At 42.0% G+C, this 20,255-nt stretch overlaps 1 protein-coding gene across 5 annotated transcripts in view; it reads right to left on the reverse strand.

Annotated features, from left to right (window-relative positions):
- The window catches only part of FAM193A (family with sequence similarity 193 member A), a 103,762-nt gene that overhangs the window by 48,727 nt on the left and 34,780 nt on the right, over window positions 1–20,255 (reverse strand). For 3 of the 5 annotated variants that reach the window (XR_012158742.2, XM_073342713.2, XM_078852592.1), the window contains exons 3-6: window positions 17,036–17,281; window positions 6,342–6,508; window positions 5,926–6,093; window positions 3,167–3,401 (exon numbers count right to left, since the gene is read on the reverse strand). Coding sequence is in view for 4 of the 5 variants with exons in the window: in XM_073342713.2 (XP_073198814.1) it covers window positions 3,167–3,401; window positions 5,926–6,093; window positions 6,342–6,508; window positions 17,036–17,281 (816 nt within the window). In the remaining variant the exon portion in view is untranslated. The remainder of the gene's footprint in view (window positions 1–3,166; window positions 3,402–5,925; window positions 6,094–6,341; window positions 6,509–17,035; window positions 17,282–20,255) is intronic. The other 2 variants (XM_078852594.1, XM_078852593.1) reach the window with 1 other exon arrangement.

Below are 20,255 nucleotides of genomic sequence, written 5' to 3' on the forward strand. Positions count from 1 at the left end.
AAAAACTGAAAAAGTTGTCCTTTCTAAGTATGGTTACTCAGAAATGTTCTTCTTCAAACAAGCAATAATCTATTTACTCATCTGGCTAGCATACTAAATGTGCATCTTGGTTTCTGGATTATCAACCATGTACCCATTTCCAACCTTGAGGTACTTCTAAAACAGAAGAGTTAACATCTATGGTTATAGTAATTCAGTTTTGACAGCTGAACAACGGACCACCTATGAGAGATCCCCTAACTATCAATTCAGCAAGTGTTTAATTTATGGAACAAACACGAGTGTCTGTTTTTTGTCATCAGACCCCACACTCAGCAAAATTAAACAAAGGCATTCTGGCTGTCACACCAGCAAGTGAATCCCCTGCACTATGACTCTGAGTAATCAGTAATACAAGCATCACATGGGAGAGAGTCATCTTATTTTATAGATCTCAAACTTTGATAGGAGTTATGTATTCCAAGTCAGACCTCAGTATCAAGCACTTCTAGTCCGGCTAGCACTGCTCGAAGAAAACAATGGAAAACACTCATCTGTACATAATTATAGCCTCTCCACTCCTGAGGTGTGCAATGAAGCAATGTACTCCCTTGCTTTGGATGATGAATGATTTAAAAGATTTTAGTTCCTACACATTACTAATAAAACTTAAAGTTTAGCCCGATTATCCTGAAAACAAGTGAGCCTTCTGGTAGGTTCCATAGGTCTGAGAAGAACAAAACTGAAAACTTCTTTAGAAGGCTTACATCCCTAGTTCAGTTGATCAGGTTCTGTACTGCCTACAAAAAGTATCAGGCAAGTTTTTCTTTTAGACTGCTAAATTGGGGATTGAGGGACTTTTCTGTACTGACCACAGTCTCTCCATCTTGATCTTGGTATGGTGTCTCATCCCCTGGTGGGGCAAAAAGGCTTTAATGCTTGTTCTTGAACCTCTCCAAAGAGCTGGACTCCTTTGAAAGGAAGGAAAATCAGTCATAATTTCACTAAGAAATTAAGTGCACATGGATGGAGGTTCAAGGCTCTTCCTGCCATCATACTGCAGGCTACACACAAAGGTTGGACCTTAGCCAAGTGGAAGACTGAATTACAAAGTTTACAGTATGATGATCTAGCCACTCGTGTGTGTTTGAGGCTAAAAGGATTTCTCTTGATCTCAAACAGTGCAGTAGAGTCTTAACAAAATGCATTCACGTGCACTGAAAATGCTAAATGAGACCACTTCCTTACGCTTTTTCTCTGCAGTTAAATCTTAGTTTCCAAGCTCTAAATATTAGCGTGCTTAAGGAAAAGGCCATGTAGCAATCCAAGAAATCTATATAAAAAGCCACCACAGGAACAATATCCTATGTTCCTACTACAGCTTTAGTTCAATTTCTGAATGCTGAAGCCTATTAGCGGAACAATGGCTGTTCTCAATACTGACTGAACTGCTGAACCAATCACACATAAGGAAGGGGTTAGTATAGAAATACCATATCCACTCAAACTCTTTGGAGAATGGGGTACCCTTTCCACTTAAGTAGGGCAAAAACTGCTATGTTGGAGAGTTCAAGTCCATGCTAAGCATTTCCTGTCAATTTGATCTCTTACACATGTCGACTTCACTACTACTGGTCCACAGTAGAGACCAGAAAAAGGAGGAAAGGAGTGGCTAAACATGAAAACAAATTTATGATTAGCTATATCTTCTTGACAACAAAGTGTACAAAATTAGTGGATTCTCAGAGAGGAAAATAAAAACTGTCTAGTTTCAGTTGCATCAATTTAATTTTCATACTGCAATAAATCTGTTCTGAAGTCAAGTATGTTTCTAAACAGTAAAGCAACTCAGTAACCTTAAGAACCATCCTCTCAAGAGAGAAATTTTAAGACTTTACTACAGGAATATGCTAATGAATGGGAGGTAATGAATTATTTCTAATAAAAGTGCATCATGTCTAAGGGTAGGGAAAGAAGATGAGAAAATAGCGAGCTCAGACCAAGGAGGGTAGGAAACAGTCAACTATCATATACTTTTGTATATCTGAACACCAATAAATTGTGTTTCTTTGAATATTTAATTCTATGCATCTCCTTTTCTCTTTGAGAAACTTTTCTTCACCACCATTTTTTTTTAAAATCACCCAAGAGGTCTGAACACCATCCCCTTCTATATTTCTTCCCTTTTGTCTACCACTACTTACTGCCCATTTCATTCCTTTCTACAACTCTGTCCCACACCTCTCCAGCCCATCTACAGCAAAACCAAACTTTACTCTGTCAATATTCCCGTTGCAGTCTTCAGCATGTACATAGTATGAAAAGAAATAAGGGAGTACAGCATAACAAAAAGGCTGTAAAGACTGAAGTCCTCAAAGCAAAGCAAAGTGAAAAAACATTAGAAATAACTGTTTCTACTACTTATATTTTCTGTATTTCTCTTCTCTTCTGGTAGACCTTTGCCTGCTGCTTGCTCTCTACCTGTCAACATAACCTGAAGTGTGACAACAGAATTGGTTAGTAGCAAAGGATTATATCGAAGAGGATGACGACTTTGGTTGTAATAAGTAACAGGAGCAGATTAATTCCTATGCAAGAGATAGTCTTCTCAAGCAAGCATCTTTGATGATCAGGGAAGAGAAAAGAAAATATGTAGAATCAGAATATCTGAATTAATGTAGCTGAAAGGGCATTAAAGCTTTCATAATACTTTTCTTAAGACATCACTGAAGCTGACTAGTGTAATATTCTACCCATCCTAGATATGGGGCTGCGTAAAATAAAATAATTCAAAATATGGCAACACCAAATATTTCAATATTGAACAGACGACTCAAAAGTTTTGTTTTGAAACTAGTCAGTCCCATTAACCATTTGCAGTACTTGTTTAATAGCTTCCTCTTGATCATTCAGATGATGTAGCAGCTTACCCTGCCCCTCGCAAATGGACAGTTTTGGCAATTTCACCCATTTGTGACTTAACTTCTATGTCCTCATTTTGAAATCTAGCCTGGGACATCCTTAACAAAACAGTTAAGTGTATTCCCCACTCTCCCATCCAAACACACAAAAGCGTATACTCTGCAATCTGCAAAAGAACTGTGAAAGAACTCACAGCACATATTTTTAACAAATTTGTATTATCTCTATAGATCAACAGCACACAGGAATATTTTTTGTATCTTACCAGAGTGACAAGAAAGGTGCTGATTGTGCATGCTGCCTGACAGAGTGCACTGTATTCCTCAAGAAGGAGTGAGATGAACTGATGTGCCTGCGGTGGGCCTGGTATTGATAATGTTGATGCAACTTTAGATCCCAGCGACAAGTGCCTGAGTAGACGAACCTTCATTTCAAGCACATATTCTCTAGCTTGCTGTTCCAACCGTTGATAAAGCTGATAAGGATCTCTTTCACAAAGCCTGCATGTTTGGAATAATAATTGTGACCAAAAATTGACAATCAAAATAGTGTTTACTCTCCTAGGAATATTTAGGAGACCGTGAGCATTATTCTAGAGGAAGGATGGTCGAGGGGTTAGGGAACTAACCTAGGACTTTGAGACCTGGGTCCAGATTCCCTGCTCTGCAACAGATTTCTTGTGTAACCTTGGGCAAGCCACTTAGTCTCTCTGTGCCTCAAATGGATAAAAGATAACAGTACTTCTCTAACTTGTGAGGATAACTACATTATGAGGTACTCAGAAACTATGGTAATTGGGGCTATACATGTATTCAAGATAGGCAGATCTAGCTAAGCAGCATCCTGGTCTCTCAGATTGAGCATGCAGCAATGAGACAGGAATTCCTGAATCCTAAATCTGGCTCTACTCAGCTCATTGCATGGACTCTGGCAATTTAGCTACCCTCTCCTGTGTTTACAAAGTGGGGTAATATGCTTACCTACCATACCTACATCTAATATGTTGTCGAACATTTTGAATAGTTAGCTTTTGTACAGTGCTATAAAAAGATTATTACTGGGCTCACACTACAATATACTTGGCTTATGGAAAACCTGAGATTTGAGTCTCATCTTCTGTCTCTCACACTGCCAAAGGTTAAGAGCAGTCCCAAAAAGAGGGGAATATAGATAATGTAGTTCTAGGGCATCATCATAGTTTTGAACAGTGGTTTCCAACTCTTTCAGATTGAGAACCATAATTCCACTTTAAATACTAGTTCCCCACCCCTATGCCTCAAATGTAAAATAAACTTATGGAAGTAACATCTGCAGTTACATTAGAAATGTCACATAGTACATCCTGAAATTCCTAAATGTCCTCTGCTAAAAAGAAAATTTATATAAACACACATATAATGCATATTTAATCAAAGAAAAAAATAGTGAGTCACAACTACACCACCTTTCACATTCTCTAGTTTAAAATCTGAAATGTATGTTTTTATTAAGTATTTGACAAACAAGTCAAGACTAATAGTGGTATTTTCTTGCAATATAATTGAACAAAATGTGTTCAAACCCAGTGGATAGGCTCACACAATAGAAGCAGATATTGAAACAGCAATCCATTGTTTGACAGCAAGTCTGATACAACAAAACACTGACAGATTAAGAATGATGAGCAAGTGGATCATCATGGCAAGCTATAACTAACAGTAAAAGCCGAAGTCTCTTGACCAGCCAATTATAGTCAAAGATCATTTGGGAATCCCAGAGCAATTATGATTCCAGAATGAGACAGACTGCATGATATTTGAACACTCCCAGGATGGTATCAATTGATGATAAAGTCCTTCAAAACATTTCTCTCTACCCACCATCACACTTATCTTGCCAGAATTTAGGCGTTGTCTTCACTACCGGGGTAAGTCAACCTAAATTACGCTACTCCAGCTACGTGAACATAGCTTGAGTCGACATCAGTAGGTCGACCTACCGCAGTGTCTTCACTGTGCTGTATCAACAGGAGATGCTCTCCGATCGACTTCGCTTACTCTTCTCAGAGAGCTGGAGTACTGGGGTTGACCGGAGAGCGCTCTACTGTTGATTTAGCGGGTCTTCACTAGACCCGCTAAATCGATTCCTGCTGCATTGATTGCAGCAGTAGTGAAGACAAGCCCTTAGTTCCAGCCAGAAGCTCTTACTCATAGTGCTATTGTCATCCAGGTACCAGGAGAGCTGACCCACTATTATTTTAAACGTTCAGGACACTAGTAGGCTATTCTTGGATTCGCATTTCCAGCGAGGTTAAGAAATTAAGATAGTTACCCAATATACTGGGGAAGTTTAAAGACATTCAGATTGTTATATTATCTTCAATAGCATGAATATTCAGTGATCACATTAAGCTAATCTTCTCTACATCATACTAAAAGGATTCCCATTCCAAATATGCAACTAATTTTTAAGTGTCTACAAATCTCAATTTTCCTACTGTAATAATCCACTGGTATGTACTAATTTCTTTTTTTTTTTAATTATGTAATATTTTAGCTGTCATCAGGGTTATAAGAATCCACCACTGTTCGTTCTAATCCAATGCACTAAATAAGGACAAAGTCTAATGTATGGAAATGTCATCTGAGAGTAGTACGTCAGCACTTAATATTAACTTCTCATATTCTTTTGAAGAGATGAATTTTTAGGAGATATGCATAATTTATGCATCAATAGCCCTCTTACCGACTAGTATGTCAGAGTTTAATAATTTCATGATACATTCAAGCCAATGTTCAACATATTTATGCAGGAGTTTTGGTTAAAATTGCTCTGATTCCTCATTCTAATGACAAATTCTGAATATTTGGACACGTAAGAGATTCATGATTTTAACAAGTATGGCCACAGATTAAGTGGGGGTAAATACACTTCTACTAAAGAAATCAGTGATTCTGAATTATTTGCAGCTTCATAATAAAGACCCTTTAAACTGGAGGAACAATTCTAATCTACATAAGAAAATTCTATAAAAATTTTTTATACCTATCTACCAACTCCTTCATTCCCTCTTTATCTGGTACCAGGGATTGGTCTTGATCATCTGCCAATGGGGTCCCAGCTTGGCGATATACACATCGGACCATGTATCTTACTTCTGACCAGTAATTTTGAAGCTGCTGAGATTCACGTTCAGTCTCTGCTGAAATTTCTCTGCAACAATGCGAGAAAGGTTAACATAGCATACAAACTAAGGTTATTGTACCACCACATTATTTCAAAGATGCACTTCAGTAAAAACAGAGTGCCTATCCACCAACTAAATTAGATTAGAAAACCAATTAAAAAGTAGAATTACCACTGAATTACAAAAATTATTTAAATAAGCAAAATGAGAGCAGAATAAGTTGCAATATTACCAAGTTTACTGATTGCAGCCTCAAGTTTGCAGCAAGCCTCACCTGCGCTCATTACAGGCCTCACAGTTACACGCTACGTCAGAAGGAGAGGAATTACTGAGATCTGCAGAGGGTACTGTCTGTGCTCCAACAGTTATTCTCCCTCCTCCTACAGATTCCTGCTGTGATCCACTGTTTCCAAGAGGCATGTGCAAAAGGAAATCTTGGCTCTGTTTAAAAAAAAAAAAAAAAAAAAAAAAAAAAAACAAAAAACGTACCTTACAAAACAGACAAACATGAACCTTAGACAAGCAGGCAAAGCTTTAATAACTAGAATTAACTTTACTTCAAAGCTTATTTATACAGCCCTGTTCTAAACTACAAACTTATGTTGGTATAACTACGTTGCTCTTGGGTGTGGATATCCAGCCCTCCTGAGCAACACAGATATGCCAACTGAACTCACGGTGTAGACAGTACTATGTCAACAGAAGAGTTTCTCCCATCGACACAGCTACCATCTCTCGGGGAGGTGAAGTACCTATGCTAACGGGAGAAGATCTCATATCAGCATAAGTAGCATCTTCACTAAGCACTACAGCAGCACAACTGCAGCACTATAAGCGTAGACAAGTCCTTAGTGCTGACACTGTACAACACAAAACTAAAGGCACTCCCTTTCTTGAAGAGCTTATGGTTTAAGAAACAAGCACAAGAATTGACAAACAAGGAAATCCAGAGGTGGGAATAACAATTTCTTTTCTACTAACCCTAAAATATGTTGATTATTAACATCCTCATGAATATAAATAATATTTTACAACAAGCTGTAAATGCAAAGTAATGCACATTGGAAAACATAATCCCAACTATACATATAAAATGATGGGGTCTAAATTAGCTGTGACCACTCAAGAAAGATCTAGGAGTCATTGTGGATAGTTCTCTGAAAACATCCACTCAACGTGCAGCGGCAGTCGAAAAAGCGAACAGCGTGTTGGAAATCATTAAGGGACAGATAATAAGACAGAAAATATATTGCCTCTGTATAAATCCATGGTATGCGCACATCTTGAATACTGCATGCAGATGTGGTTGCCCCACCTCAAAAAATATATATTAGAATTGGAAAAGGTTCAGAAAAGGGTAACAAATATTATTAGGGGTATGGAACGGCTGTCATATGAGGAGAGCTTAATAAAACTGTGACTTTTCAGCTGGGAAAAGAGATGACTAAGGGGGGATATGATAGATGTCTATAAAATCATGACTGGTGTCGAGAAAAAAATAAATAAGTGTTATTTACTCTCATTACACAAGGACTAGGGGCCACCAAATGAAATTAATAGGCCTCAGGTTTAAAACAAACAAAAAGAAATATTTTTTCACAAAACGCACAGTCAACCTGTGGAACTCCTTGCCAGAGAATGTTGTGAAGGCCAAGACTAGAACAGGGTTAAAAAAAGAACTAGATAAATTCATGGAGGATAGGTCCATCAATGGGTATTAGCCAGGATGGGCAGGGATAATGTCCCTAGCCTGTTTGCCAGAAGCTGGGAATGGAAGACAGGGCATGGATCACTTGACGATTACCTGTTCTGTTCATTCCCTCTGGAGCATCTGGCATTGGCCACTGTTGGCAGACAGGATACTGGGCTAGATGAACCTTTGGTCTGACCCAGTATGGCCACTTAGGTTTTTATGTAAAGTGCTAGATAGAAATTTAATTAGAATGTGTTTTGGAATTAATCATGTAACCTATTTAATCTATGGTTTGGATTTGACAGCTTGTAGCTCATTTTCTATAGTTTGATAACCTAGCTAAATGCATAAAATGTTGCTGTTTCCAATAACTAGATGTTACTCTACAGACAGTGCTGTTGGAAAGATGCTGTTTTCGGGTGCTTGGTAATAACAGTTAGTAGTGTGACCATGGGCCTGCTGTAAGAGGTCATCTACATTCCAGCCCACGCTGACTGATATATCTAAGGCCTGGTCTACAGTATGCGGTTATTTCAGAATTAGCCAAGTTACCTCGAAATAAAACTGGTTCCGTCCAAACGAGTTTTTCCGATTTAAAGGGCTCTTTACTCCAATTTCTGTACTCCACCTCAGAAAGTGGAGTAGCGCTAAAATCAAGATCGCAGTTCCGGGTTACAGGTACTGTGGACGCAATTCAACAAAAGGGAGCATTCTGGGATAGCTCCCAGAGGCCAATAGTGATTGCTCTGGACAACACTCAACTCTGATGCACTAGCCAGGTAGGCAGTAAAAGCCCCGGGAACTTTTGAATTTCCTCTTTGGTCACCATCAGCACAGTCCATCATCACAGACAACCATGCTGAGTCCCCCATCTCAAGAGACCATGCAGTCCCGGATTTGCAGACGAGCTCCAGCATGGTCCGAACGGGAGGTACTGGATCTCATCGCATGTTGGGGAGACGAATGTGTTATGGCAGAACTACATTCCCCCCCCCAAAAAAAAGGAACGCAAATACGTACGCTAAAGTCTCCAGTGCCATGACGGAAAGAGGCTACTCCACGGACACAGAACAGTGTTGTATAAAAATCAAGAAGCTCAGGCAAGCATACCAAAAAACCAGGGAGGTGAACGGGTGCTCTGGGTCACAGCACCATACGTGTTGCTTCTACTGTGAGCTGCATGCAATATGGGGGGGTGACGACACCACTAGCCCACCACTGTCCGTGGACACCTGCAAGGAAGAGGTAGCACCGAGCGAGGAGGATGAGTTTTTGGAGGACGAAGAGGACAGTGCACAGGCGGTAAGTGAGGAATCAGTTTTCCCCCCTAGCCAGGAACTATTCTGAACGCTGCAGCCAATAGCTTCCCCCCACTCCCAAGGCATGCTCCTGGACCATGACCCTGGAGAAGGCACTTCTGGTGAGTGAGAGCTTGATTGGAGCCACATGTTGGGGGGAAACCCAGCCACGCTGGGCTGTCTGCGTTTAGTTTAAAGGGCGCATCCCTGCTCAGAGCCTCATCGGAGCCCCACAATGGGTGGGTGTGTGGGGGGCAGGTTGTTGTGCGAAGCGACCATCCCAGAGTGCCCACAGGCTGCCTGAAAGCTGAATTCTGTTGCCTGGCCACATGTGATGGCTTACTCACACCAAAGTGGCAGGCACTTCAGTAGAAGAGGCAAAATGCGACCTTGTACAGAAAGAACATGTGCTGTATACTATGAATTGCCTGTTTCACTGAGAAACAGTTTCCCCTTTGTTCTCTAAAAATGTATCTTAAAATACTACCTTCCCTTTTTCTCCTCCTGCAGCAGGTGCAAATGTTTCAGCGCAGCCCCTATCTACTCTGTCCCAGAGGCTGGTCCAGATTAGAAAGCAGAAAAAAAACTCGGGACGACATGTTTGCCGAGCTCATGCAGTCCTCCTGCACTGATAGGGCCCAGTTGAATGCATGGAGGGAAACAATTGTGGAGTCGCGTAAAGCGTTACATGAGGGACATGCGCAATGAGAACAGGCAGGATGCTATGGTCAAGCTCATGGGGGAGCAAACTGACATGCTCTGCTGTATGGTGGATCTAATGTGGGAAAGACAGCAAGACCACAGACTGCCACTGCAGGCCCTGAATAACTGCCCTCCCTCCTCCCCAAGTTCCACAGCCTCCTCACCCAGACGCCCAAGAACACGTGGGGGGAGGGGGGACAGAGGCTACGGGGACCCACGCAGTCAACCCCAGAGGACTGCACAAGTAGTAGAAAACTGGCATATCGTAAATTTTTATTTGATTTCTGGATTTCTCCTTCCCTCCTCCTCCACCCCCCTAACCCAATACCCCCCTCTCCCCCCGTCTAGCTTCTTATTTCTCTCAAGGTTTTGTGCAACAAATAATGAAGAACTTTTTTTAAACAATTGTGACTTTATTTCCATATATATATACACACATATACATATATACATATACATACACACACACATATATATAGAGGGGACGGGTAACTAAGAGAAACACACAACTCTCATGAAACTGGCTTTCAAAGCTTCTCTGATGGGCAGCAGGCCCTGCTTTGCTCTTCTAATATCCCTGTTGTCTGGCTGTGCAAAACTGGCCACCAGGAGAGTTGCTTCAACCTCCCACCCCGCCATAAATGTCTCCCCCTAACTCTCGCAGATATTGGGGAGCACACAACAAGCAGCAATTACAATTGGAATACTGGTTGTGCTGAGATCTAACCGAGTCAGTAAACTGCACCAGCGCGCTTTCAAACGCCCAAAGCCACATTCAACCACCATTCTGCATTTGCTCAGCATAGAGTTGAACTGCTCCTTACTACTGTCCAGGGTGCCTGTGTACGGCTTCATGAGCCATGGCATTAAGGGGTAGGCTGGGTCCCCGAGGATAACTATAGGCATTTCAACATCCCCAACAGTAATTTTCTGGTCTGGGAAGTAAGTCCCTTCCTGCACGTGTTCAAACAGACCAGAGCTCCTGAAGAAGCAAGCATCATGCACCTTTCCTGGCCATCCCACGTTGATGTCGGTGAAATGTCCCTTGCGATCCACCAGTGCTTGCAGCACCATGGAAAAGTACCCCTTGCGGTTTATGTACTGGCCGCTCCGGTGTTCCGGAGCCAAGATAGGGATATGCGTTCCGTCTATTGCCCCGCCGCAGTTAGGGAACCCCAGCGCATTAAAGCCATCCTCAATGGTCTCCATATTTCCCAAAGTCACTACCCTTGATAGCAGCTGGTCAATGATTGAGTTGCAGCACAGCAGCCCCGACAGTCCATTTCCCCACTCCAAACTGATTCCTGACTGACCGGTGGCTGTTGGGCGTTGCAAGCTTCCACAGAGCTATGGCCACTCGCTTCTCAACTGTGAGGGCTGCTCTCATTTTGGTGTCTTTGTGCTTCAGGGCAGGGGACAGCAAATCCAAGTTCCACGAAAGTGGCCCTACGCACACGAAAGTTTCTCAGCCACTGGGAATCATCCCATACCTGCAACACTGTGTGGTCCCACCAATCTGTGCTTGTTTCCCGGGCCCAGAATCGGCGTTGCACAGCATCAACCTGGCCCAATACCACCATGATCTCCCAATCGCCATATGCCGTGCCGTCCGTGTCCTCATCACTATCGTAATCGCGCTGTCGTCACTTCCTCGCCCGGTTTTGCAGGTACTGCACATACTGCTGGATAATGCGCGAGGTATTTCCAATGGTCAAAACTGCAGCGGAGATCTGATCAGGCTCCATGGCTATGGTGCCTGCATGGGTAATTCTGGAAAAAGGGCGCAAAACGTAGGACAGCAGAGTGGCAGCAGAAGCTGTGCTGTTTGGTTCACAGTAGCCGAACTAAGGCTGAAAATGGTTGAATTCTGTGGCTTTCACGGAGGTGGGAGCCCAGGACAGACAACATGGAGAAGCTCGGAAGTGTGGCAATAGCGGGAGAGCAGAGTTGGCGGCGGAAGCTGTGCTGCTCAGTTCACGATGGCCGAGCAGAGTTGGCAGCGGAAGCGTTCAATGAGGAAGAGAAAAAGTAGATAGTACAGATTACATAGGAAGATGAGAGGAAATGAGAGGTGGATTCATAGTAGCAGGAGAGCAGCGGTGCACAGTCTGCCGAAAGCAGTATGGCGTCTGCATGCCAAAGAGGCGCGAAATGATTGTCTGCCATAGCTTTCTGACGACACACACCCAGAAACACCCACGAGAATGTTTTTGCCACATCTTGCACTGGAAGCTTAACCCAGAATTCCAGTGGGCGGTGGGGACTACAGGAACTGTGGGATAGCTACCCACAGTGCACCACTCAGACAGTCGATGCTAGCCTTGGTACTGTGGACGCAATCCACTGAATTCACGTGCTTTAGTGGGGACACAGAAGACCGAATGTATAAAATAGCTTCCGAAAATTAGAATAGAATAATTTTGAAATAATTTCGTACTGTAGAAGTACCCTAAGTCTGGAGTTGTTAGCCACCTTCTACAGTTTGTTTGATGAAAAACTCAATTAAAAAGTTATCAATTCAAGTTAAATTCAGACAACTCTGAGACGCTCCTTTAATCACTTACCTTTAAAATGCATTTTTAACATTGCTGTGATGCTGGCAGGCACAAAGGCCCAGAGCCTCACTGAACACTGATAAATGCAGTTGGAAACCAGTCTGGCTTATGTGTGGGGTTAGTATAGTTAAAATAGATAGTGTTATAAGAATGTGTTTGTATTTATGCTTTATGGAATGCTTGTACAATGCTACATATATTACTCCCGTTTATAGTATCTGTATCTCATGATACAAAGTTATATTGAGTGTTTGCATTGTAAATCTCTATAATTGTGTAACTCACCAAACAGGAAAAGCAGGTATTCAGCAGGTATTAATTAAGGTAAAGTATTCACCATGCACACAAAAAGGCCCACTGAAGGCAAATCAGTGGACAGAGACTTTGGTGATTGTATTCCTGATCCCCTCCAGGAAAGAGGGACCGACACATGAACTCATCCAATCAGATTGGATTTTGTGGTGAGGGGAGCATAAAAATCCTGACAAGGAGAAACTGGTCTCTTCATGCTGCCTAGACTCTGAGGAGCAAAGATTCCTGAACATAAGCAAGAGATCCCCGTGATGCTTGGCATGGGTCAGCCCTATAGGAAGTATAGAGCTGTTTATTATGGAAGCTTATATTACCTTTTATATCTAAGACTAACTCATTTGTGTGTCAAGTATCAGAGGGGTAGCCGTGTTAGTCTGTATCCACAGCTGTCGTCCCCTAACACCCCTCCTCTACTTGCGCTACATTGATGACATCTTCATCATATGGACCCACGGGAAGGAGGCCCTTGAAGAATTCCACCTGGACTTCAACAATTTCTACCCCACCATCAACCTCAGCCTGGACCAGTCCCCACAAAAGATCCACTTCCTAGACACTACAGTGCTAATAAGCGATGGTCACAAACACCACACTACACCAGAAACTTACTGACCGCTATACTTACCTACATGTCTCCAGCTTCCATCCAGGACACATCACACGATCCATTGTCTACAGCCAAGCCCTAAGATACAACCGCATTTGCTCCAATCCCTCAGAGACTGTCATAAATATAAAGGGAAGGGTAAACCCCTTTAAAATCCCTCCTGGCCAGAGGAAAAATCCTCTCACCTGTAAAGGGTTAAGAAGCTAAAGGTAACCTCGCTGGCACCTGACCAAAACGACCAATGAGGAGACAAGATACTTTCAAAAGCTGGGAGGAGGGAGAGAAACAAAGGGTCTGTGTGTCTGTTCGTATGCTGCTTTTGTCGGGGATAGACCAGGAATGGAGTCTTAGAACTTTTAGTAAGTAATCTAGCTAGGTATGTGTTAGATTATGATTTCTTTAAATGGCTGAGAAAAGAACTGTGCTGAATAGAATGACTATTTCTGTCTGTGTGTCTTTTTTGTAACTTAAGGTTTTGCCTAGAGGGATTCTCTATGTTTTGAATCTAATTACCCTGTAAGGTACCTACCATCCTGATTTTACAGGGGTGATTCCTTTACTTCTATTTACTTCTATTTCTATTAAAAGTCTTCTTGTAAGAAAACTGAATGCTTTTTCATTGTTCTCAGATCCAAGGGTTTGGGTCTGTGGTCACCTATGCAAATTGGTGAGGATTTTTACCAAACCTCTCCCACGAAGTGGGGTGCAAGGGTTGGGAGGATTTTTGGGGGAAAGACGTGTCCAAACTACATTTCCCAGTAAACCCAGTTAGAGTTTGGGGGTGGCAGTGGTTATTCCAAGGACAAAGGATAAAATTAATTTGGACCTTGGGGAAGTTTTAACCTAAGCTGGTCAAAGTAAGCTTAGGAGGTTTTCATGCAGGTCCCCACATCTGTACCCTAGAGTTCAGAGTGGGGGAGGAACCTTGACAGAGACAAACACCTACAAGATCTTCATCAAGCATTCTTAAAACTACAATACCCACCCGGGGAAATAAGGAAACAGACCGACAACAAGACGGGTACCCAGAAGTCACCTACTAGAGGACAGGCCCAACAAGGAAAGTAACAGAACACCACTGGCCATCACCTACAGCCCCCAGTTAAAACCTCTCAAGCATATCATCAACGAACTACAATCTATCCTGGAAAACAATCCCTCACTCTCGCAGACCTTGGGAGGCAGGCCAGTCCTCGCTTACAGACAGCCCCCCAACCTGAAGCAAATACTCACCAGCAATTACACACCACACCAACCCAGGAACCAATTTCTGGAACAAACCCTATTGCCTACTCTATCCCCATATCTACTCTAGTGACACCATCACGGGACCCGGCCCAATCAGCCACACCATCCGGGGCTCATTCACTTGCACATCTACGAATGTGAAACATGCCATCATGTGCCAGCAATGCCCCTCTGCCACGTACATTGGCCAAACCGGACAGTCTCTACGTAAAAGAATGAATGGACACAAATCAGACATCAGAAATGGTAACATACAAAAGCCAGTAGGAGAACACTTCAGTCTGCCTGGACAGTCAATAACGGATTTAAAAGTAGCCATACTTCAACAACAAAAACGTCAAACACAAACTTCAAAGAGAAACTGCAGAGCTAAAATTCATTTGCAAATTTAACACCATTAATTTGAGCTCAAATAGGGACTGGGAGTGGCTGGCTCACTACAAAAGCAGTTTTCCCTCTCTTGGTATTGACACCTCCTCATTCATTATTGGGAGTGGACCACATCCACCCTGACTGAATTAGCCTTGTCAACACTGGTTCTCCACTTGTAAGGTAACTCCCTTCTCTTCATGTGTCAGTATATTTATGCCTGTATCTGTAATTTTCACTCCATGCATCTGAAGAAGTGGGTTTTTTTTACCCATGAATGCTTATGCCCAAATAAATCTGTTAGTCTTTGAAGTGCCACTGGACTTCATTTGTGTGTGTGTTTCCTGTTCTAACCTTGCAAATAACTCATTTCCTTCCTTTGTTAATAAATCTTTAGCTAGTTTATTACAGTATTGGCTACAGGCATTGTCTTTGGTTTGAGGTCTGAGTACAATTGACTTGGGGTAAGTGACTGGTCCTTTGGGATTGGAAGTAACCTGAATATTATTGGGATTTTGGGTGTAACATGACCATTTATCACATCGTCCAGCTTGCCTGGTTTGCAAGATGGACTGGAATGCCCAAGGGGACTCTCTGTGACTCCATGGTAAAACTGTTATAGTGCTTTAGGAGTTCACACACTTGTCACCAAGTCAGTAACAGCTAATTATAGAAAATTCAACCAGTTTGAGGTTTCTCCCCAGCTTTTTGACATTCTACCCTGAAGGTGGCACTCACAGTTATGAGCCACTGCAGACAGCATGACAAGTGTAATGGTTGCTAAATCTAGGGGCTTATATATTTTTGTTTCACCTGACTTACTTGTAGTTTGATACAATTGCTTTCAACTTCTTTGTTATCATTCTTCAAAATTTGGTGTTCCTGGTGTCTGGCTCACTGTTTGTTCTTCCTCATTCCTTTCCAAGCTGAATTTAGAAGAAATGCCTAGGCCTTGTGACTTGGCCAAGACTGTCCTTTGAACCCACTGTTTTCTGCAACTTTTAGGAGAGGTCTAGAATTAAGCTACCTCCTCTCTGAAGATGGCCTGTCTATGGTAATTATCATTAAAAGTTGGCTAATGAGATGAGAAGTACATCAAACATTGTTTATGGTTAATATGGGTAAAATATGCTTATGCCTAGCTTATTAACTTAAAACTCACATTATAGCTGAATTAGATTCCTTTTGTATAAAACAGATCACCGTTCTAAAACTGGCTTGTTGATTTATCAATAGATGCCCCTTGGTCCTTCAATATCAAGCTAGTTGGAAGTGTTACAGAATTCCATCCTAATCTAAAATATGGGACTTTAATAAAAACTCTATTCTATGATCTAGCAGAATTTTGCTCAGAATGCTTTTTCGTCCTCTTTTCATTTACAGACCCTTAAAAAAAATGCCAAATGGAGGTCCAGACCCATTTTGGAAATCTTAAGATAGTCTGTGGACCGTCGGGGATCCATGGACCACAGATTGAAAGCCTCTGTCCTAGTATATTTTCTCCATGGTATATATGCATTGTTTCTGTATTACTTGGTGTACATGAGCTACCATTTAAAAAAGGAAAATTCAATTTAAAAGTTGTTAAAATTTAAGAATTCAAACTTGAGTCTCAAATTAGTATACTGAATTTGAGAGTCTGCAGATGGCACAAGTGTTCGTTGGCTGCATACCCTACAAAGAGGCATATGTTTAATAGCCTCTCTAAAGTGAGCAGAATGGATAAAAACAGAGACCCGAAGAAAAGTAGCAATGAAAGATAGTAACCTGAGAGGAAGAAAGAAAGGAGAAGCCTGAAGAACAGATGGGTGGCAAAACAGTCAAAGATCAGCATAAGTGGACAAAACAAGGTAAGAGTTGGGGGAAAGGATCATACAAAAAGGAATGGAAGAAGGTAAAAAGAATAAAATTGAGGGAAAAGGCAAAGAGTAGAAAAGAAAAGTTGAAAGGGCTTAACAAAAATCAATTAAAAGGATCCAAGACTGAATTCTATCTTATGGCCCAAAACGTTCTTAAGAGACTCATTTTCAAAGCTAGGGAACCATGTGACACATTCAGTTTCATTTCTAGAAAAAAACTCCCTGGCAAATGAATACATTATAGGGATTTAAAAAAAAAAAAAAGCAAGCGTGTAGTCCATCATGGTATCATCTCAATTTAGTCAACTCATACACTGAAACTTACCACAAGAGATTGCTCTAGCGTGGCATGCCTCTCCTCCTTCTCGACTGTTCGTCGACAGTCTGGACACACCCACAGTGGAAGATGCAGCATACTATTTGCTTTTGGAGATGTAGAAAGTGCTGTTTTGCTAGAATTTTTAATCCCGCTCTCTGAAAGCAAGGTGTCTTTCCGTTCACTTCTACAAAGAAGACAATGCTCGCCTGTTGTATATGGTGCCCTTTGACCCAAGCCAAAAGTAAATGGAGTCTACAAACAAATATTTGAATAGACACATCTGGTTACTTCCATGCTTAACGGACAAAAAAAGTCATCTTTACATTTCTTATTCTACAAAGTATTCAGTAGGAGCAACAAAGTCTGTGTTAATACTTGATGCATGCTTTGGGTGCATTGAAACCCCAATGCTGAATATCCTATTAACATAGAACCTGGAAGGTCTTATTGCTATTATGAATAAGGCTTCATAATTACACATTTCATTTAAATAAAAATTTACTTTTGGAGGAATGCACTATAGCTTTCTACTATTAAATGATTCAAAGTAGAAGTTAAAATAGAAGGGAAAAATTGAACTCCTTTCACTAGTTTCAATGTTTATTGTTTTTTGTATTAAAAGGGAAAGAAATTAGGAAAATAGAATGGCTCCTTAGACTTCCTTCCCTTCTGTCTGCTACAGGCCCAGCTGCTCCTTCAGCATCAGCTGTGGCCCAAACACTTAACTAACTTGGCTATAAAGACTGGATTTAGCTTTTGCAAATCTGAAGTGGCTTACAAGAGGGCCCCAAACTGCTTTGGAATGAAGTCATCTTAGCATTTTAAAGCTATTCCTTTCCTCCAGACCCTCCTCTGGACAGTGGATGTAAAAAGGAACAAGTTTCCAGCAATAAAATGCTTACTGTGCACTATCCAAAAATGGTGTATATAATGTGTCAGTATCAGAAAGGCCCAATAAATTGAGCACTGATTGTTCAAAGCTGCAGTCTATAGAGTCAAGCATCAATTCCCTTACCTATCTGGTCATAGATTCCAAGATCAGAAGGGGCCATTGTGATAATCTAACCTGACCTCCTATACAACACAGGCCATAGAACTTTCCTAAAATAAATTCCTAGAGCGTATCTTTTAGAAAAAACATCCAATCTTGATCAAAAAAAAAAAAAAAATCAGTGATGGAGAATCCACTAGGACCCCTGGCAAAAACTGTTCTACTGATTAGTTACCCTGACTGTTCAAAATGTGTGCCTTATTTCAATTTTGAATTTGTTGAGCTTAAACTTCCAGCCATTAGATCTTATTATACCGGTCTCTGCTAGATTGAAGAGCTTAGTATTTGTTCCCCATCTAGATACTCAGACTGTGATCAAGTCATTCCTTAACTTGCTCTCTATAAAACTAAATAGATTGAATTCCTAGAGTGTCACTATAAGACATGTTTTCTAATCCTTTGATCATTCTCATGGTGGTTCTCTGAATCCTCTCCTATTAGTCAACATCCTTTTTTGGATTGTGGACACCAGAACTGGAGACAGTATTTTAGCAGCAGGCACATCAATGCCAAATACAGAGGTAAAACCTCCCTACTCCCACTCAAGATTCCAGTTTATGCAACCAAGGATCACATTAGCCCTTTTGGACACAGCCTCACACTGAGAACTCATGACAGTGGAGGAATAAGGACACTCAGGAATTTTGGGTTCTAGTCAAGATTATGGAAGGGAGTGTTCTCTAGCGGTCACACACCCTTCAGGCCCTGTTTCCTCACAAGCCTGACTTCTTCTGCCCATCGAGTCCGTGCTAGTCTTCCTTTCCTACCCCACTGACTCTCAGCCATCCATTCTCCCCAGCACCCAGTCCCAGTCTCCTCATCCAACTGCCATTTTCCCACTTGCTCCCATTTCCCTGCACCACCCCCATCTTAAGCTCCCAGTCTATCTTCCTCTTCCCCACTCTTTGCCCAGCCAAACCCAGTCTTCCCTCACTGGCTATCTGTCTGATCTTAGTCTCCCCCTAGCAGCTGGTTTCTGCCCGCCTCCCAGTCTTCATAATCAGTCCCAGCACCACTGCTTCCAGTCTCAGTCTCCCCGCAAACGGCTTGGCTAAATCTACTCTCTCTGGCACCCATAGTACTGGAGAGAGAGAGAGAGAGAGAGACAGACATTCCCTGCTTTCAGTTCTAGTTCCTGGCACCACAGCAGCCTGCGACATTGAGTGTAACAACTACAGGGATAGTCCTGCTCATCCCCTGCAGCCCTGGGTTGGTGCAGATAAAATCTTCAAAGAATTCAGCTGCCAAACTGTAACAAGTCACTACTGAGCTCGTGTAATTTCAGATTTTTCAAAAGCTTATAACTGAATGAGATTTGGGTGGTGTTTCCAGGGAAGATCAAGGGGCACATCTCTGACATAAAGGCCATCCCCTACCAAATTTCAAAGCCTTTCTTCAAAGCATGGAAGCACTAGGGATTCCCAATGCCCTTAGGTGTTTGTATTTTTTAAAAAAAAACACACATCGCCAAATACAACACTTCAGCATTAACAAATAGCCAGTACTGTTTTGGAAACATGTTGAAAGTTTGCAACATTAGAGTACAGCTGGATCTCTGACACTCACTTCGGCACAACAAGAGGATCATATCAAGATGTAGTCCAATCTTATTTGTGTTCCACTAACCCTACTCTCTTCCTCACTGCAGCAACAACCTCCATCCCCAATGCTGCCATCTGAAGAGAATCTGCCTGTATTTTCCTCACTGCAGCATCAGGCAGCCCAAATGCCAGGAACAGAAGATTCACAGAGCTGAGACTAGCATCAAAAGCTTCCTAAAGCCATTCTGGAAGGTGGGTGTGAAGGAAGACTTAACAAGCCCAAACCTTCATAAGAACACAGTGATTTCAGATAGTCATGTTCCATCAATCCTCTCCACCTACCCACAAACTTTCTCCAGGAAGTAGAAGGTCCTAAGGGCAACCTGTGGTGGGCAACCTGTGGTGGGCAACCTGTGGTGGGCAACCTGTGGGCCATCAGGGTAATCTGATTGCAGGAACAGCAAACTGCGGCCACTGGGAGTTGCGGGGGGCCATGCCTGCAGACGGTCAACGTCAGCAAAATGTCTTGTGGCCTGCAATCAGATTACCCTGATGGGCCACATGTGGCCCACAGGTTACCCACCACTGTCCTAAGGTGTTCAGCCAGCTTTTTTCACTACCTGTGAAATTGTCC

The sequence above is a fragment of the Lepidochelys kempii genome, chromosome 4, assembly GCF_965140285.1.
Source record: "Lepidochelys kempii isolate rLepKem1 chromosome 4, rLepKem1.hap1, whole genome shotgun sequence".
In the NCBI taxonomy this organism is placed as follows: domain Eukaryota; kingdom Metazoa; phylum Chordata; order Testudines; family Cheloniidae; genus Lepidochelys; species Lepidochelys kempii.